This window comes from Phacochoerus africanus, chromosome 6, assembly GCF_016906955.1.
Source record: "Phacochoerus africanus isolate WHEZ1 chromosome 6, ROS_Pafr_v1, whole genome shotgun sequence".
Classification (NCBI taxonomy): Eukaryota; Metazoa; Chordata; class Mammalia; order Artiodactyla; family Suidae; genus Phacochoerus; species Phacochoerus africanus.
The window spans coordinates 116963111-116979958 of NC_062549.1; the positions used below are offsets into that span (position 1 = coordinate 116963111).

Here is a 16848-nt window from a genome sequence, read left to right on the forward strand (position 1 = left end):
GCAGGCAGTGTCCCACTATTGTTAAGAAACTGGGATTACAGTAGAGACAATAAGCATAAAGTAGATGGCAATGCTGAGAGCCTACTGCTTGAAAGGCAACTACGCCAGCGCTTTTACATGTGTTAGTCCTAATTCTTGTAGGAACTCTGGGTCAGATAGTATTATTAGCATTTTTGGAAAATAGATGCCCAGACTGCTTAAATTAATTTGCCAAAGGTACATGTTGGAGGCAACAACTGTAAATCCAAGTCCTTATGAGTTCAGAGACTGAGATTTCTTTCCCAGACAGTGTCTTTTGTTGGGTATGTAATAACAGAAATGCCCTGGACACCTCAGTAAGTTTAACTCAGTGAACAGATCCCAGCTACTGTAGGATGAAGGAAGTCAGAGTTATTTTTTATTCTTCCTTGGACTTTACTCACATGCAATCACCACATCTTACCCTCTCCCTCACCAGTTGCTCAAAATCATCTCTCTTCTGCACCTTCACTTCCAGGACCCTAATCCAGAGCACTGCTATCACCTCTCAGATGGATCACAGCAATGGCCTCCTACCCACTCCCCTCCCTTCGCCTCTTTACCACACTAGGTATTTAGACTAATCTTTTTGAAATGCAAACCTAATCATGTTACACCTCTGTTGAAGTGATTTTCCTTAAAAATTAAATCTACATGAGTTCCCATCGTGGCGCAGTGGTTAAGGAATCCGACTGAGAACCATGAGGTTGCGGGTTCGGTCCCTGCCCTTGCTCAGAGGGTTAACGATCCGGCGTTGCCGTGAGCTGTGGTATAGGTTGCAGACGCGGCTCAGATCCCGCGTTGCTGTGGCTCTGGCATAGGCCGGTGGCTCCAGCTCTGATTCGACCCCTAGCCTGGGAACCTCCATATGCCGTAGGAGCGGCCCAAAGAAATAGCAAAAAGACAAAAAAAAAAAAAATTAAATCTACAGAGCTTTGCATGGTTTGTCTTGATTGATGACATAGATTCTGCCTAATTCTCTGGCCCCTTCTCCCAAATTCTCATCATGCTCTCACTCTAAGCTAAAGTCATTCTAATCTTTTCAGATCCTCAATTGTGCTTGCTTTCTTCAACTCCTGGACACTGAACTTCCTCTCTCATTTCATGGAACACTCCCCACCTAACCCATCTAAATTTTAAGCTTGCTTTTTCATTTTATAGACCAGATGCTAACTTTTCTGTGGAGGCTTCTCTGAATGCTCCTTAATGCGGTTGAATTCCCCTGGCACTATCTCCCACATACCACCACCTCACTCCCCCATGACACTTCAAATATTCTACAGAAATTTACCATTTTTTTTTTTTAATCTTTACTACCCTATAGACAAGTTGTCCCTGCTCTGAGAGTCAGGGACCGTCTGTGTCTTGTTCCAATTGAAACTATACAGACTATGATAAAACATCTGAAACATCATAGGTAAAAATTAGTGTCTCTAGGATCTCTGAGAACCAACATTATTTTTATTACTACTATTATTTTTGCTTTTCAGGGCCACAACCTTGGCATATGGAAGTTCCCAGACTAGGGGATGAATCAGAGTTACAACTGCTGGCCTCCCCAGTTACAGCAACGTAGGATCTGAGCAGCATCTGCAACCTACACCACAGCTCACGGCAACTCCAGATCCTTAACCCACTGAGCGAGGCCAGGGACTGAACCTGCATCCTCATGAATACTAGTCAGATCCATATTCCACAGAGCCACAGTGGCAACTCCCGAACCAACATTACTTTTAAAATAAAAAGCTTGGAGTTCCCCTTGTGGCTCCGCAGAACTGAATCTGACTAGCATCCTCAAGGACACAGGTTAGATCCCTGGTCTTGCTCAGTGGGTTTAAGGATCTGGCATTGCTGTGAGTTGTGGTGTAGGTTGCAGATGCAGCTCAGATCCTGCATTGCAACTCCTAGCCTGGGAACCTCCATATGCTTCAGGTGTAGCCCTTAAAACAAAAAAACAGACAAACAAACGAAAAAAAAAAAAAAAAAAACCCAAAACAAAAAACTTTGTTGCTTTCAAGAAATAAATCAGTATATGTCAAATATAAAACATCCATATATTTTACAAAACAAAAGAAATCTTTTGGTGAAAAAAAAAAAGCACAACCTTTTTCATCTTTGTTTTCATTGCCATCTGTTCTTTCCTCAATGGTAATGCAGTATTTCATTCCAAAATACCTAATGTTTGGCTCTACTCTGATCTTTGGCACTTAAAGCAAGAGAGAGTGAAAATCTCGGTGAAAGGAAGAATTAACAGAAAAGTCAAATTGTGTGTCTGGGGTGAAGGAGAGTGAGATTTAATTTGGAAATACAATGGGGGAAATTTACAAGAATACCTCCTCAAATCTTCAAATGAGTTATTTACCAAAGAGTCCCATTCTCCCTAAAATTGCAGATTACAATGTGGATTACAATTTCTCTAGTTCCATGCATTTGGTCATGATTCGTTTTCCTGGAACCCTGAAACTCCAATTATTTTAGCACATTTTTTGAGTAACTGATATATTCTGTTTTACCGTAAATTGATTATCTTTCTTTTGTATGTCCTACCTTTTCCTATACTACAACTGAGTTATAAGCCTTTTATTGACATAAAACCTGTGTTTTCAGAGGCAAGCATGAATTGCCAAATTATTGGAGATTTCATAAGTCTGTTCCACTTAGTCTGGATGTTAAACAAGGTACTCCTTAAAGATATGTTCATCAAATAAGTTTTATCTCAGAAAAAGTTGAGGCAGTTTCAATTTTTTTAAATAATTTGAGACTGAAAATTGCGTTAATTTTGGAAAATGGAAGTATTTAGACATATATTATTCTTGATTCTATTTACCAGACACCCACTGGAAACTCATTCCATACCACGCAGTACGGCATCTGTTATTTCCACTCTTATCTCCACCTTTCCCTCAGTTTAGTTGGTAAGATTAGACATGAAAATAAAAGATTAAATAATAAAAACAGATTTTACTATCAAATGTATGGTGGAGACAAACTATTTTAAGTAGCTTTCATAGACGTGAAAGATCAAACCATATCTACTTGCTACATGAATTCTCCAATGGCCTTAAAAAAGAAGTAACATTATGCCATAAACATAGTTGCTGCTCCATTTAATTTATGTATATGGGCATGGCCTTAGGATTCAAATCCAGAAGCTGTTAGTTCAGGACATTATAAAGTACAATTATATATTAAAGAAATAAACAAAAAGACAGCTGGTTTTTAATGCTTCATTGATCCAAACAACTGATCTTCCTGCTGAATTCCAAATGATATCCTTTCCTCCTACTTATTTATAAATATGGATTGCAACTGATCAAAAAATTAATGTCTCAAAATCATCAGCATGTTAAAATGGTTACTTTTCTCAATTATCCATTCAGTATATTTTCTGAACATACAGAACCATGCACTATATTATAAAATGCTAATATTTTAATGCATCTCACTGCAGACAGAAGAGCACAGCAGGAGGAAATCAATGAAGCAAGACTTTTAACTCCCTTCTTTGCCATCCACTTTTGCAGGAACATTTGTCTTCCAGGCATTTTGGGGAATTACCCTTTCTGTTTGGCTTCCTTTGTCCTCATCAAAAGAGACAGTAAAGTGAGAAAGACAATATTTGAACAAAAGCTAGTTTGGGGGAACCCAGAAATACGAATGACATTTATTGTTTATTTTACTTTATTTTATAATTTCTGTGCTCTGTCAGAATCTGAGAATACCTGTGTTTACTTAACAGTCCCATAAAATTACAACTAAAAATGTGGCTGGTTTTTATAAATTCCTGCAAATTTAATTTTACTAATTTCATTTGACAAGATGAATTTTAGCTTAGGATTATAATGACGATTTCTAAGAGAAACGTCTACTGGAAAGAAATCAGCACTGAGAGCCCTTTCTGGTGTTTGCTTCCCCAGAACAAGGTCAGATAATGACGATGCCCATGATCGCGTTCATCCTGAGGGGCTGTGTTTGTAATACCGCCTTCTCCCCAGGAGAATAACTATTTGTTGACCCCCTCTCCATTCCATGTCCCCTCAGTTAGAACAACAACATGTTAATAAGCTTCAGGACTTCCGTCTTAGGGATGAGAAAACCCCACCCTGGCGAATAAGCATATCATCCAATATTATATGATGGTTTAATGTCGTGGCTTAGATTAGAATCCAGATCGCCTCATACTGACCTCAGGAGTCTAACCTGGATGAAATATACTACACAGAGAACACTTTCTGGTAAATCTTGGATGAGGAGAAAGGCAAAAAACATTAACAAAACCATAAAAAGATAGAGACATGGTTAATGAACTGATTAAACTAACATGTGGAATTCATTTATTTATTTTCTTTCGTATCATCGGTTTTCCCTCTCTACTAAATCATTTATAAAGATAAACAAATCTTTATTAAGCAATAATAGAAACATCAGCACGAGGATAAAATCTTCCCATAACTTAATATTTCTTCACTCCCATTTCTCTGCTTCTTCTTTGAAATAATCCTTTACACCTACTGCTTTGGCTTACAGTCTTTGCAAAACCAACTCCACCTCAGTTTCTGATCTCAACATTTTTTTTTTGTCTCTTTGTCTTTTCTTGAGCCACTCCCATGAAGCATATGGAGGTTCCCAGGCTAGGGGTCGAATTGGAGCTGTAGCCACCAGCCTACACCAGAGCCACAGCAACACGGGATCCGAGCCACGTCTGCAACCCACACCACAGCTCACGGCAATGCCAGGTCCTTAACCCACTGAGCAAGGCCAGGGATCGAACCCGCAACCTCATGTTCCTAGTCGGATTCATTAACCACTGAGCCACAACGGGAACGCCAACATTTTCTTCGTTTGATTCTGTATAAGGACATCTTGCTGCCAAGTTCCATGGTCATTTCTTTGACTTTTCTAGACACATCTGTATTTCCCAGAGGTCAGTACTTTATCCTTCTTAAAACATTTTCTTCAGGATTTCTTAACATTGTGCTATTTTTCCTGTTCCACGTATAGCTTCTTACTGGGCTCCTCTGCTGACAGCTATGAAAACTGTAATGTCCCAGAACCCTGCTCTAGACACCGTCCTCTGCCTTGTGTATGTCCTCTCCCCAAGGGTCTGCTTTTCACTATTATCATTCTGCCAAAGATGGTTAAAACTGTGTCTCAGAGGGTCTGCTACCTAGGTTTGTACACTCTCTTCTCTACATCTCGAAAGGCATGGATAATAGTCATGAACAACTTAAAACAACCCATACTGAATTCTTGATTTTTCTTTCCAAACCCATTCCTTCCTTAGTCAGTTCATCTGAGTAAATGACACTACGATTATTTGAACAAGTCAAATATTTTCTGTCTCTTCCCACCAAAATGTAAGCTTCACCAGAACAGAGGTGTCATGTCTTTCTCATTGCAATTCTACTACCAAGAACAGTGTTTGATGCTCATTAAATCTTAGATGGATAAGGAGTTCCCGTCGTGGCTCAGTGGTTAATGAATCTGACTAGGAACCATGAGGTTGCGGGTTTGATCCCTGGCCTTGCTCAGTGGGTTGAGAATCTGGCGTTGCCATGAGCTATGCTGTAGGTCACAGATGTGGCTCAGATCCCGCATTGCTCTGACTCTAGTGCAGGCCAGTGGCTACAGCTCCAATTCGACCCCCAGCCTGGGAGCCTCCATATGCTGCACGTGTGGCCATAAAAAGACAAAAAAAAAACAAAAAAAAACTCAGATGTATAAATGAATAAATGAGTGAATGAAATATTCCTGTTAAAGACCACATCCAAACTCCCTTCTTCCAGTACCCAATGGTGTGCTTTCTGAAGTAGAAATAAGATCAATTATTCCCATCAAACAAGAGAGATGGTAAGAGTTGATTAGCTAGTAGGCCACCTCACCATGATCATCTAAAGTAGAAGGAAATTACCCATGACTCAGGGTAAAGTAAAGGACATTTGCATAATGGACCTATTTTGGATTTTAAGCAAGTTTATTGCCATGGAGTCCAAATTTTTCAATATACTCATTATTTCAGATTAAGAAACGTCAGTGTTTAAGATAAACACTGACGTTATTTTTAGATTGTCAATGCTCTGGGACATTAATTTTTCACTTTAACTGTACATTTTAGATTAATGCTACAGAAATTGGTTTACTCGAAAGCTGTGACTTTGGGATGAAAAGTTGCAGTGGACTCAGGTCAAATTCAGGGTGGTGCCAGGAAGTCAAATGCTGGCATTGCACATTGTGAGTCACTGGGCAGAGGGGACACAGCTGATGAGCAACAGACATGGAGGAACAAGGCGGAGAAAGAAACAGAAAAAAATCAAACATAAAGTTCATAAATGCTCATGGGATCTTCCTCGGCCAGAACCTACACATGAAATACCTTTATTTGCAACCAGAGCTCACATACATTTCACATCATATTTTGAAAATGGTTTTTTATCGAACTTAAAAACCCATTCACTGAAACCTCCCAGAGTTAAAGTTTACAAATTTGAATTGGTTTATCAGATAATAGAGGTAGCTTTCCTTAACAGAAACAATTACCATTAAGACACAATATGCAGGATCAAATCAGCAAAACCTAATAAGAAATATAACTTCATTAAACGTATCCTTTCTAAACTTTCATCTTCATTTTTTTATAGACAACAAAACATGGGAAAATAGTTGAATTTGCTTGTTTCTCTCTATATTTGATGGTTTGTGGAGTTTTTTTAGATGATAGAAGTAAATGTGGCTTAAAACGACATAAATTTCATGTTTTGTAAGCATGCTGTCTTAATGAAAGACGTGCTATTGTATATTTCAACACTCGGGGCTAAATTTCTATTATTTTTTATATCAACAGATATTCAGTAAACTCAATGCTACATCCTTTTCCTCTCAACACAGAGTTGGTCTGATATAATTTCTTCACTTAACTTTCCTTGCCAATTAATTCAAAAGAAGAAAAGAAATCAAATAAGTATATAAACAATGATACTTTGAGAAGCTACGACCTATTTTTTCTCCCTGTTCATCCTATAACCTCAGTATTTAGCACAGTCCTGGTACATAAGTTCTCAGCAAATGGTTGCTAAAAATATAAATTATTTTACATTTAAATCATAATTACATTACCGTCTACCAAATTTCAGAGAGAAAGCCTATTGCTACAAGAAGAAAGCAATGTCATGTTTAGTTTAGGTGTCTGAAACTTTTAACCTCTGGTATAATTTCTGTCTTAACTCCTGGTCTAAACAATGTAAGGCTTAGCAGCATCTCTCTGCCATACGTATGCAGCACTGGGGTAGAGCTAAACAGCACAGAAGCCAAGGCATTCCAGGCCATCGATGCAGTGTCGGTTTTCGGAAATGTTGATTCATAAGATTCACAGCATGAATCCTAGCCCCAAAGATAGTGCTTAGCCCGGTTTTACTAATCCATTCAACTCAATTCATATTAAAGTCACAAACTGAATTCAGGGGATCATTTTAACCCGGAAAGCAAATCAATATCTGAAATATGCAAAACAGGAAAATATGAGCTTTATGTCTTCCTGTTTTCTCCAAACTATGCTCTAGTCCTTGAGCAATAGAGGCTGCCTACGTCAAGGGGGCCAATTTTGCTGATAAGGCATGTTTTAAAACCCCAGTTAGAGGTTTAATCTTACCATTTGTCCATCTAAAATGTTAAATCAAACTTTGTAACTAAAGTTTGATTTAAAACCTCTACATCATCATAATTTCTTACTGATCATGTTTCCATTTCCTCTGGGTATAAAGTTTTATGGGGATGAACATTCCACTGTGTTAATTTTTTCATATTTGGGACATTACATTGATTTATATAGAACAAATTTAAACTGATGTCTGAGATTCTATGTATCTTTTTTCCAAATGATTATGAAAGATTATTCATCTTTCAAAGATACTTTTCAAGAAATTTTAGACTAATTTTTCTTTCCATAGAAAACAGGTACCCAATAGGAGCATATTTTTCCAAAGTCATAATCACTTACTATTTTGAAATAAAACATACATTTCTACTTGAATCACATACTAATCGCATGAAAAGTATCTTTGAAAGATGAATAATCTTTTTACAGATAAAGCTGTATCTTTTAGTACAGCTCCTACGAATGTACTAACCAATGTTATCACTTAATAGCTTTTCTTAATACCTATATGAAGTAACTGATAAATGCTACAATTCATAGTATGGATTCTAATATTTTAAGGTTCAAAGAATTAAAGAGCGAGAGAGACTGCCTTATCAATTTGAAGAGCCGGAAATTTAAAGAACACAATTTCAATCTAGTCCTCACAGGACTGAAACCAAATTAAAATGCAAAGTATTCACAGCTTCCAATTCTGGAGACAATTTACATCTTCAATTTTCACCTCCTTCCTGGACCTGCAAGGAAGACTGGCAAATAAAAAACCCTAGAAATGATTTTTTCAATAGGCAGTATATAAATGTGATTTTTGCTTTTTAAATTTACTGTCTTCTTTTAACTTTTTGTAGTTATTTTAACTCTTTAAATTATAATTAAATATTTCATGTGCATGGCTAGAAAATTATATGCTTAAGGGGGAAAAAAAAGGACTTAGAATAAAAAGCAACCGTCTCTTCCTCCAGCTCTGCTCTCCAGAGGCAATCACATTTAAGTTTAATTTTAGGGCTTTGGTAGGTTAATATGATTTTTCCACCTTGTTTTTGTTTTGTTTTGATTTGGGTTTTTTTTTTTCTTTTAATCAATTTTGGATGTTGTTTATTGACTTTTTGCTGTGCAAAGTGAGGCTATGGAGAACCTAACCAAAACCCCTGTCTTTCTTGTCTCCTCATGATATGCTTTCCTAACTCTTCACAGTCCACTTCTTATCAACTTTGTAAATTCAACCCTTATATTTAAATATTTATTTTTGTCAACTCTAAGAAAATTCTCAACACCCACATTTTTAAATGCAAAGATAGTTATACTCCCACTTTTCATTTCTTCCAATTTTTAATTTTTCTCAGTGTGAATTTTACCTTTTCTTCTATATTATCACAGTTAGAAATAGTTTTGTTTTTTTTTTTTTTGATAATCACAGAAGAAATATCTGTTAAGTATTCTGTAATTGGTCCACAGGCTGATTCTATAGTGAGTTTTTGTTTACATGAGTGTTTGTTTACATTATTATCACAATGCCTGTATTGTTTTTTGGGAGGTAAGTGGTAGATGTTGATGCCTCAGTCCAATGTCAGATGACTGCTATTCAAAGGAGAATATTACTAGAATTTGAATGGAATGTTTGGATATTTCTATTACTTCTATCTGGTCTAATGTGCCACTTAAGTCCAATGTTTCCTTATTTTGTGTCTGAATGACCCATCCATTAAGGTAAATGGGGTGTTAAAGTTCCCTACTATTGTGTTGCTTTCAATTTTCCCCTTTAAGCCAATTGATACTTGTTTTTGCACATTATCTTGAAGCTCCTCCTTTGGTTTTATCTACATTTACAAATATTACGTTTTGTTGGACTGACCTCTTTATCATTACATAATGCCCCTGTCTTTTACTATAGATTTTTGGTTTAAAGTCTATTTTGTCTAATACGATAATGACCACTCCAGCATTCTTTATTGTCTGTTGCATGAAATATTTTTTCCACCCATTCACTTTGTCTGTGCCCTTACTTCGGAAGTGAGTCTCTTGTAGTCTCTTGCTGTTTTTTTATCCTTTCAGCCACTCTATGTCTTTTGATTGGCAAATTTAGTCCATTTACATTTAAAGTAATCACTGATAGGTGTCATTTTGTAGTTTCTGACTGCTTTCATGGTTCCTCTCTGTTCCTCTCTGTCTTTCTTTTCCCTTGTGTTCTGGCAGTTTTCTTTAGTGTTATGTTTAGGTTCCTTTCTCATTTTCTCTTTTGTATTTACTGTTTTTTCTATTATATTGTGGTTCTCATAAAACTTAATAATAGCTGTCTTTTTAAAGTTGGCAGCAACTTAAATTTGAACATATTTCAAATCTTTATTTCACACCCTCCCCTTGACACATTTCATACTTTTGATGACACATTGTATTCCTTTAAGTTTACTTATCTAGGAAACTCTTGATCTCTCCTTTGATTCTCAATGATAACCTTAGGTAGAGAATTCTTGGTTAAGAGGAATTTTTTTTTCTTTTTTCCTTTTAGTATTTTGAATGTGTAATACCCCTCCATTCTGGCTTGTAAACTTTCTGCTGAAAAATCTGCTGATGGCTTTATGGAATTTACTTTGTAGTTAGCAAGTTGTTTCTCTTCCTGCTTATAGAATTCTTTCTTCTTAATTTTTACTGTTTTAATTATAATGTGCTTTTGTGTATCACTATGCTCATCCTATTTGGAACTTCCTGGACTTTCTAGATTTGGATGCCTATTTCATTCCTCAGATTAGGGAATTTTCTGCTACTCTTTCTTTGAATAACTTTTCTGGCCCTTTTTCTCTATTCTCCTTCTGGGACCCCATAATGAAAATGTTTTGCTGCTTGACATTGTCCCCAAAGTCCCTTAAGGAAACTACATTTTTTAAAAATGATTTACTCATTGAGCTGTTCTGTCTGGATGAGTTTCATTGCTTTGTCTTCAACTTCATTGACTCATTCTTACTCCTTATGTGTTCTGCTGTTGTTCCCACTAGGATATTTTTCATTTCAGTTATAACTTCTGTTTGATACTTTTCTTATGCTTTCTCCCTTTTTGGTGAAGTTCTCACTGTATTCATTCTTTTCCTGAGTCTAGTGAGCATGTCTATGACTATTATTTTGAACTTTTATCAAGTAGACAGCTTATGTTCATTTCACTTAGTCCTTTTCCTAAGATTCTGTCTTTTTCTTTCTATTGGAATATGTTTCTCTAACTTTGCCTAATTTTCTATATTGTTTCTATGTATTGGTAAATCAGCTATTTCTCCAAGTCTGGAAGGAGTGGCCTTACTTAGTATATGCCCTCTGGGGTTCAAAGGCACAGCCTCCCCTGGTCACCAGAGCCAGGCACTTAGTGATGTCCCCTATTTGAGCTGCATGTGCCCTACTGTTGTTGCAGAACCACAGCTGCTGCTGAAACATTCTAGTGGATAGGGCTGGTCCTTGGACCAGCTATGGGGCATGGCCATAGCTGTATTGGTTGGTGGGGCTGGGACCCAGACCAGCTATGGGCTGAGCCACAGCTACTGCAAGGCACTGGTTGACAGGGCTATTGCTTGGCCAGTGTGAGTTCTAGCCAAGGCACAGGGACAGGTTGGGGTTCAGTGGGATGCACCCATTGGCACTAACAGGTTAGAGGGGTTAGAGGAAGAATTTCAAAATGGCATCCACCAGCACTGACACTAACAAGGTAGCCTGAGATTGCAAAATTGCTCCTGCCCATGTCTCAGTCCCCCTGTAGTATCCTGACTGCTTTCTACCTTTCTAGAAGATGCCTCAAGTTTAGAAAGTGGGACTCCTTCCCCTATAGTCCATGTCCTTTTTAATCTGTTTTGTTTTTCCCTGGGTAAGAGGTCCCCTCTGCCTCTTCTACCCCTCTCAATGCTGTCCTTTTACCCTCTGTTGTGGAGTCTCTGTTCATTCAGTTTTCAGGTCCCTTTCCAAGGGAATTATTCCATACATAATTGTCAATTCATTGTTTCCACTGGAGAAGGTTGAGTTCAGGATTTCCCTGCACAGTCATCTTGAACTCGCTTAGATTCTGAGTCCCTTACTTTTCTGCAAGGCAAAGCAGTTCCATACTCAGTTCTCATCTCCTCTGCATAGACACTGGTGCATTTTTATTTCACCCTACATCTTCAGTTACCACTTTCCATCATTTTCTGCCTTCTAGAAATTTCTTAAGTTTCTTCTCCACTGATTCTTGTACCATTCTCTTTGCTTTCAGTCTTTTTCTCCATGTTTTACCCCCTTATTATCATTTTAATGAGATCTTGCAAAATAAAGGAGACAAAAACATCATCTTAAGTCAGTTACTTTTTATATTTTATCTATTTTTGCTATTTATATTCTGTCCAACAAAGGAATTTATTATTCATGCTAAGAAAGATGTTACATATTTTATTTTGTGGTGTTTTTTGGTGGGGAGGGGGTGTTTTGCTGCTTATTTCAATATACTTGAAATTTGCATGCACTTACCGTCTGTGAATTTAAAAAATATCTATGCAAGCCATAATTAAAGATCATATTGCTTTCACTTGTTTTGTACATTCAGAAAATATATTCAACATATATTCATTCAGAATACATTTACTTTTTTCTAGTTCGAATTGATACTATTTTACTCATGTATTCTTCATGTGTTTGTACGAAGTTGAGCTAATATAGTCTTAATAGGTTTAACCCCAAATCTTGCTATTAAACATAGATAATGCCACAAAGTCTTCCAATTTGCTCAGTATATCAGGTCTGAGGAATTATAATGTAATCTACTTATATAAAATATAAAGATGCTATCACATCTAGCTTCTTCATAAAGGAAGAAAAAATATATTCAGTTGACATTTCACAAAAAGCTGGAGATTGCTAAATGTGTAGTTATCACTGAAGTACTAGCACAAAAAAATAATGATATGATTCATCATCTTCTAATACTGCACAGCTCAGTATTCTGCCAGTTACAAATTACTCTTAAGAGGAATATATACAGAGAAAAATAAGCCAAAATAAGACCTAAGCTACAATTAGTTTTGTCCTTATTTTTCTTACAGGAATCTGTACTTTCCCTTCCCAAGAATCAACAAGAACTACATCGAAATGTATCAATTCTAAGGATAGGCACAGGAGGATCTAAGAAACATTTGCCATAAAGAACAAAAAAAAATTTTTTTTTTTTTTTTTTTGCTATTTCTTGGGCCGCTCCCACGGCATATGGAGATTCCCAGGCTAGGGGTCCAATCGGAGCTGTAGCTACCGGCCAACGCGGGATCCGAGCCGCGTCTGCAACCTACAACACAGCTCACGGCAATGCCAGATCGTTAACCCACTGAGCAAGGGCAGGGACCGAACCTGCAACCTCATGGTTCCTAGTCGGATTCGTTAACCACTGCGCCACGATGGGAACTCCCCAAAATTTTTAAGTTACAAAAGAAAAGAACAGGAAGAAAAGAGTGTAAATGGATAGAAAATAATGTTTCTTTTCTTAAACTAAATTCAACATTTATGGGCACTCATATTGCCTTTTAAAATGATAAATCACTTTTAAATTTTGTTATCAAATCTCACAAAATGCCTAGATTTCTTCTTGGTTTAGACTTTGGCACTTATGAAGTCCAAGCTTTTCCTGTGATCTTATTCATAGCTAGAGTGATAAAAAGAATAATGTTTCAAGAAAATTATTAATTTTTCATCAGGTATTACATCAACTGATACTCTACCTCTTTTACTGCATGGTCTACAGGCTCTGAGGGCGTGTGTTTGGGGGATTTTCCTTGCACCTTTAGGGCTGTTCTTTCAGGCCAGCTACCTGCACAGAGAATTTACCCTTCAAAACTCTACCTCTTTCAGGTAGACTGTGATTACAATTTTCTTATTATATCCCACAAATATAGCTTTCACAGAAGCTGCTCTTCACCAATACAAACTGAAAATTGGCTTATAAAGTTCTCTCTTGCTTGCACAAGTGGTCTAACGTCTCAAAGCATGAGGGAGGGTCAGGTGAGGAGGAGCTGATGATCAGGTAAACAGGCCCAAGGACAATTCAATTTTTCTGACTTCTTTACTTAGAAGCAGCTGCTGAAGTGGTATAATGACAATGCCTTTCCTCATTTATTTCCTTCCAGATTGTACATTTTTAAATTCCACACTTTAGAGCACTGAAAAAGCAACTACTCATGGTTCGAATTACAGTTAAATGCATAGCACCCAACATGAATGATCATTTATTCAGAGTACGTGATATTACTTCTATTTGCCTTGTTTTAGGATCCCTGTCTTTGCTCTTGGTGTGTATTGGAATCATTGACCATCTTCACCCAACATGTCTATGTTATTCTAATTTCAGCATGTGGCAAACTGATGAAAATCACAGGGCCAATTACAGTCAAGACATCTGGAACCCGATTTGGCGCTTGGATGACAGATCCCTTAGCATCTGAAAAAAATAACAGAGTATGTTGCTTCCTCGAATGCCTTTGCTTAGAACTGTGTTTTATTTATACTTTTTGTCTACTAGACTATTGTTTTTCACTTTCTGGGATATTGGTTTCAACTTAAGAAGTATTACAATGTTTGGAAATATTTTCAGTTTGATAATATTAGCACTCTTACGGCCATATGGCAAACCTATTTTAGTAAAATGTTCTCTCCTATAAGTCATCAGTATAGTGAGCCTAATTTGTATTGGTTTTAGTCCTGTTTTATACTTGAAAGGGGCTAAATACAAGTACACAAAATTCTCTGTATACTCCTAAAATTTGCTCCTTAATGTGAAAAACAAAACAAAACCAAACACTAAATAAGCAAAAACTCAGGAGCTAACAAATTCATTAAACAAGCTACAATATCCCTAGGATCTGCGTAACTTTAAAGAAAACAGCACTGAAATTTTGGGGGCGTATTTGGCAATGGCTGTATTATAAATCAGTATACTAGAAGCTTACCATGGCTCTATGTCTGTTCTATTACAGAACTCAGAATACATTGGGAGTCTCAAGGGTTACATCCAAGCAAGCTTAGTAGCTAAATTAGTAAAATTATTTCATTAAAAGATAATTGTACCTACAAATTAATCCAATGGCCAAGTATTACTGGAAGGTTCTGTGGTATCCAAGAAGGAAAATTAAGTTGTATCCATAAAATTAGACCACATATTTTTCACAGAAAGGGATGGAATAATTAAAGGTTCTAAAGGTGATGGTTTTTGCAGTTGTCACTGACTGATAAGGAAGATTAACAAAGTGATGTGACTTGCACTGATGTTCAGTGACACGCACTGAATGGTCAAAAAGTTTTAAAACTTCAAAAAATAAAGGGCAAAATGCGAATCAAGTTCAAGGCAGTAAATTTAGTTGTTTCCTTTCCACATAGACCATGCCAATATTTTTGCAAAAGCCTGCAGTACAATCACATTGCAGCAGGTAAGTGGTAAGAGAATCTTCCAGAGCCTAAGAATGACAATGTTAATATGTGCTGACTTTCACTGTCTTTATTTTGGAATTCTCAAAAAAAGTCCAGAATTTAATCACTTCAATTTTTTCTCCTTTCCAGGTCTGGTACATGGACAGTTATACTAATAATAAAATTGTCCGTGAGTACAAATCCATTGCAGACTTTGTCAGTGGAGCTGAATCCAGGACATACAACCTCCCTTTCAAATGGGCAGGAACTAACCATGTTGTCTACAATGGCTCACTCTATTTTAACAAGTATCAGAGTAACATTATCATCAAATACAGCTTTGATATGGGGAGAGTGCTTGCACAGCGAAGCCTGGAGTATGCTGGTTTTCACAACGTTTACCCTTACACATGGGGTGGGTTCTCTGATATCGACCTAATGGCTGATGAAATCGGGTTGTGGGCTGTGTATGCAACCAACCAGAATGCAGGCAATATTGTCATCAGCCAACTTAACCAAGATACCTTGGAGGTGATGAAGAGCTGGAGCACTGGCTATCCCAAGAGAAGTGCAGGCGAATCTTTCATGATCTGTGGCACACTGTATGTCACCAACTCCCACTTAACTGGAGCAAAGGTGTATTATTCCTATTCCACCAAAACCTCCACATATGAGTACACAGACATTCCTTTTCATAACCAATACTTTCACATATCCATGCTTGACTACAATGCAAGAGATAGAGCTCTTTATGCCTGGAACAATGGTCACCAGGTCCTGTTCAATGTTACCCTTTTCCACATCATTAAGACTGAGGATGACACATAAGCAAATGTAATTTATTTTCACTGACCCAAAGGGTGTCATTGTGATAAACTCTGTAAGACCCCTTCTGTTTTCTCTTTATTGTAACTTTCATCATTTCTCCAAAGCATTTTTTATTATAAAGTTGGTGTTTCAAAAAACAGCTAAGTCTGTATAAATTAACCTGTTGGAAACACATCTTAACTCCTAAATTTACAAGGCCTATCATGTCCTTGTCATGAAAAGCACTAAAAAGAGCTTAAGTGGCTAAAGTCATAGTTTTACAAAAGATTAATGATCTGCCTTATATTAGAGTCAGACTAATGGTGGCTTAAATGCATGAATGTCTTTTTTTTTTTTTAACTCTTGTCATTTTTTTACTGTTTTTTGCTCCACATCAGGAAATATTTTGGTAGGAATAAGGAAAAAAAAAAAAAAGCACTTTCCCCATTTATTCCTAAAAAATATTTAAGGATCTTATTTATATGAGAAAATAATATTAATCATTTTGCTGTTATACAATTCTCCAATGCGGTGCTGTACAGTCATTTTTAAATCTCTTGCTAACATTTTATTGGCAATATGTATTTCTACCATTGTAACCACCATTGTGCAATTGTATCTCTTCACTTCTGTGAAAGTTAATATTTTTTATAAGACACACTGAGGTATCATCATCTCAGTAATCACTATAGGTGAACTTTCAAATGTGGTCAGAGGGAAGTACCTTTTCAGCTTACCCCTTTACATAGACATTACAAACTAAAAAGAACATCAAACTAGATCCCTTAACATAGAGTCTTTATTTTATCCCAAGTTCACTGGACCACTGACACAGAATCCTAAAACTGATTAGGGAAGGATGTTATTCTGATCACCCCACTGAAAGCAACCTGTACAGCTGATTGCAAAGATGCAGCTGAGTCACAAAAAATGGAGCTAAAAAAATGACTCCATTTATTATACAATCAAATTTTGTTCTT

The 16848-nt window shown here is 36.8% G+C and overlaps 1 protein-coding gene across 2 annotated transcripts in view; it reads left to right on the forward strand.

Moving 5' to 3' along the window:
• Positions 1 to 16531, forward strand: part of OLFM3 (olfactomedin 3) — a 193591-nt gene extending 177060 nt beyond the window's left edge. For both annotated transcript variants that reach the window (XM_047783087.1, XM_047783086.1), the window contains exons 5-6: positions 14007 to 14113; positions 15212 to 16531. In XM_047783087.1, the coding sequence (XP_047639043.1) occupies positions 14007 to 14113; positions 15212 to 15889 (785 nt within the window). In that variant the 3' untranslated portion in view covers positions 15890 to 16531. The remainder of the gene's footprint in view (positions 1 to 14006; positions 14114 to 15211) is intronic.
• Positions 16532 to 16848: the final 317 nt, after the last annotated feature.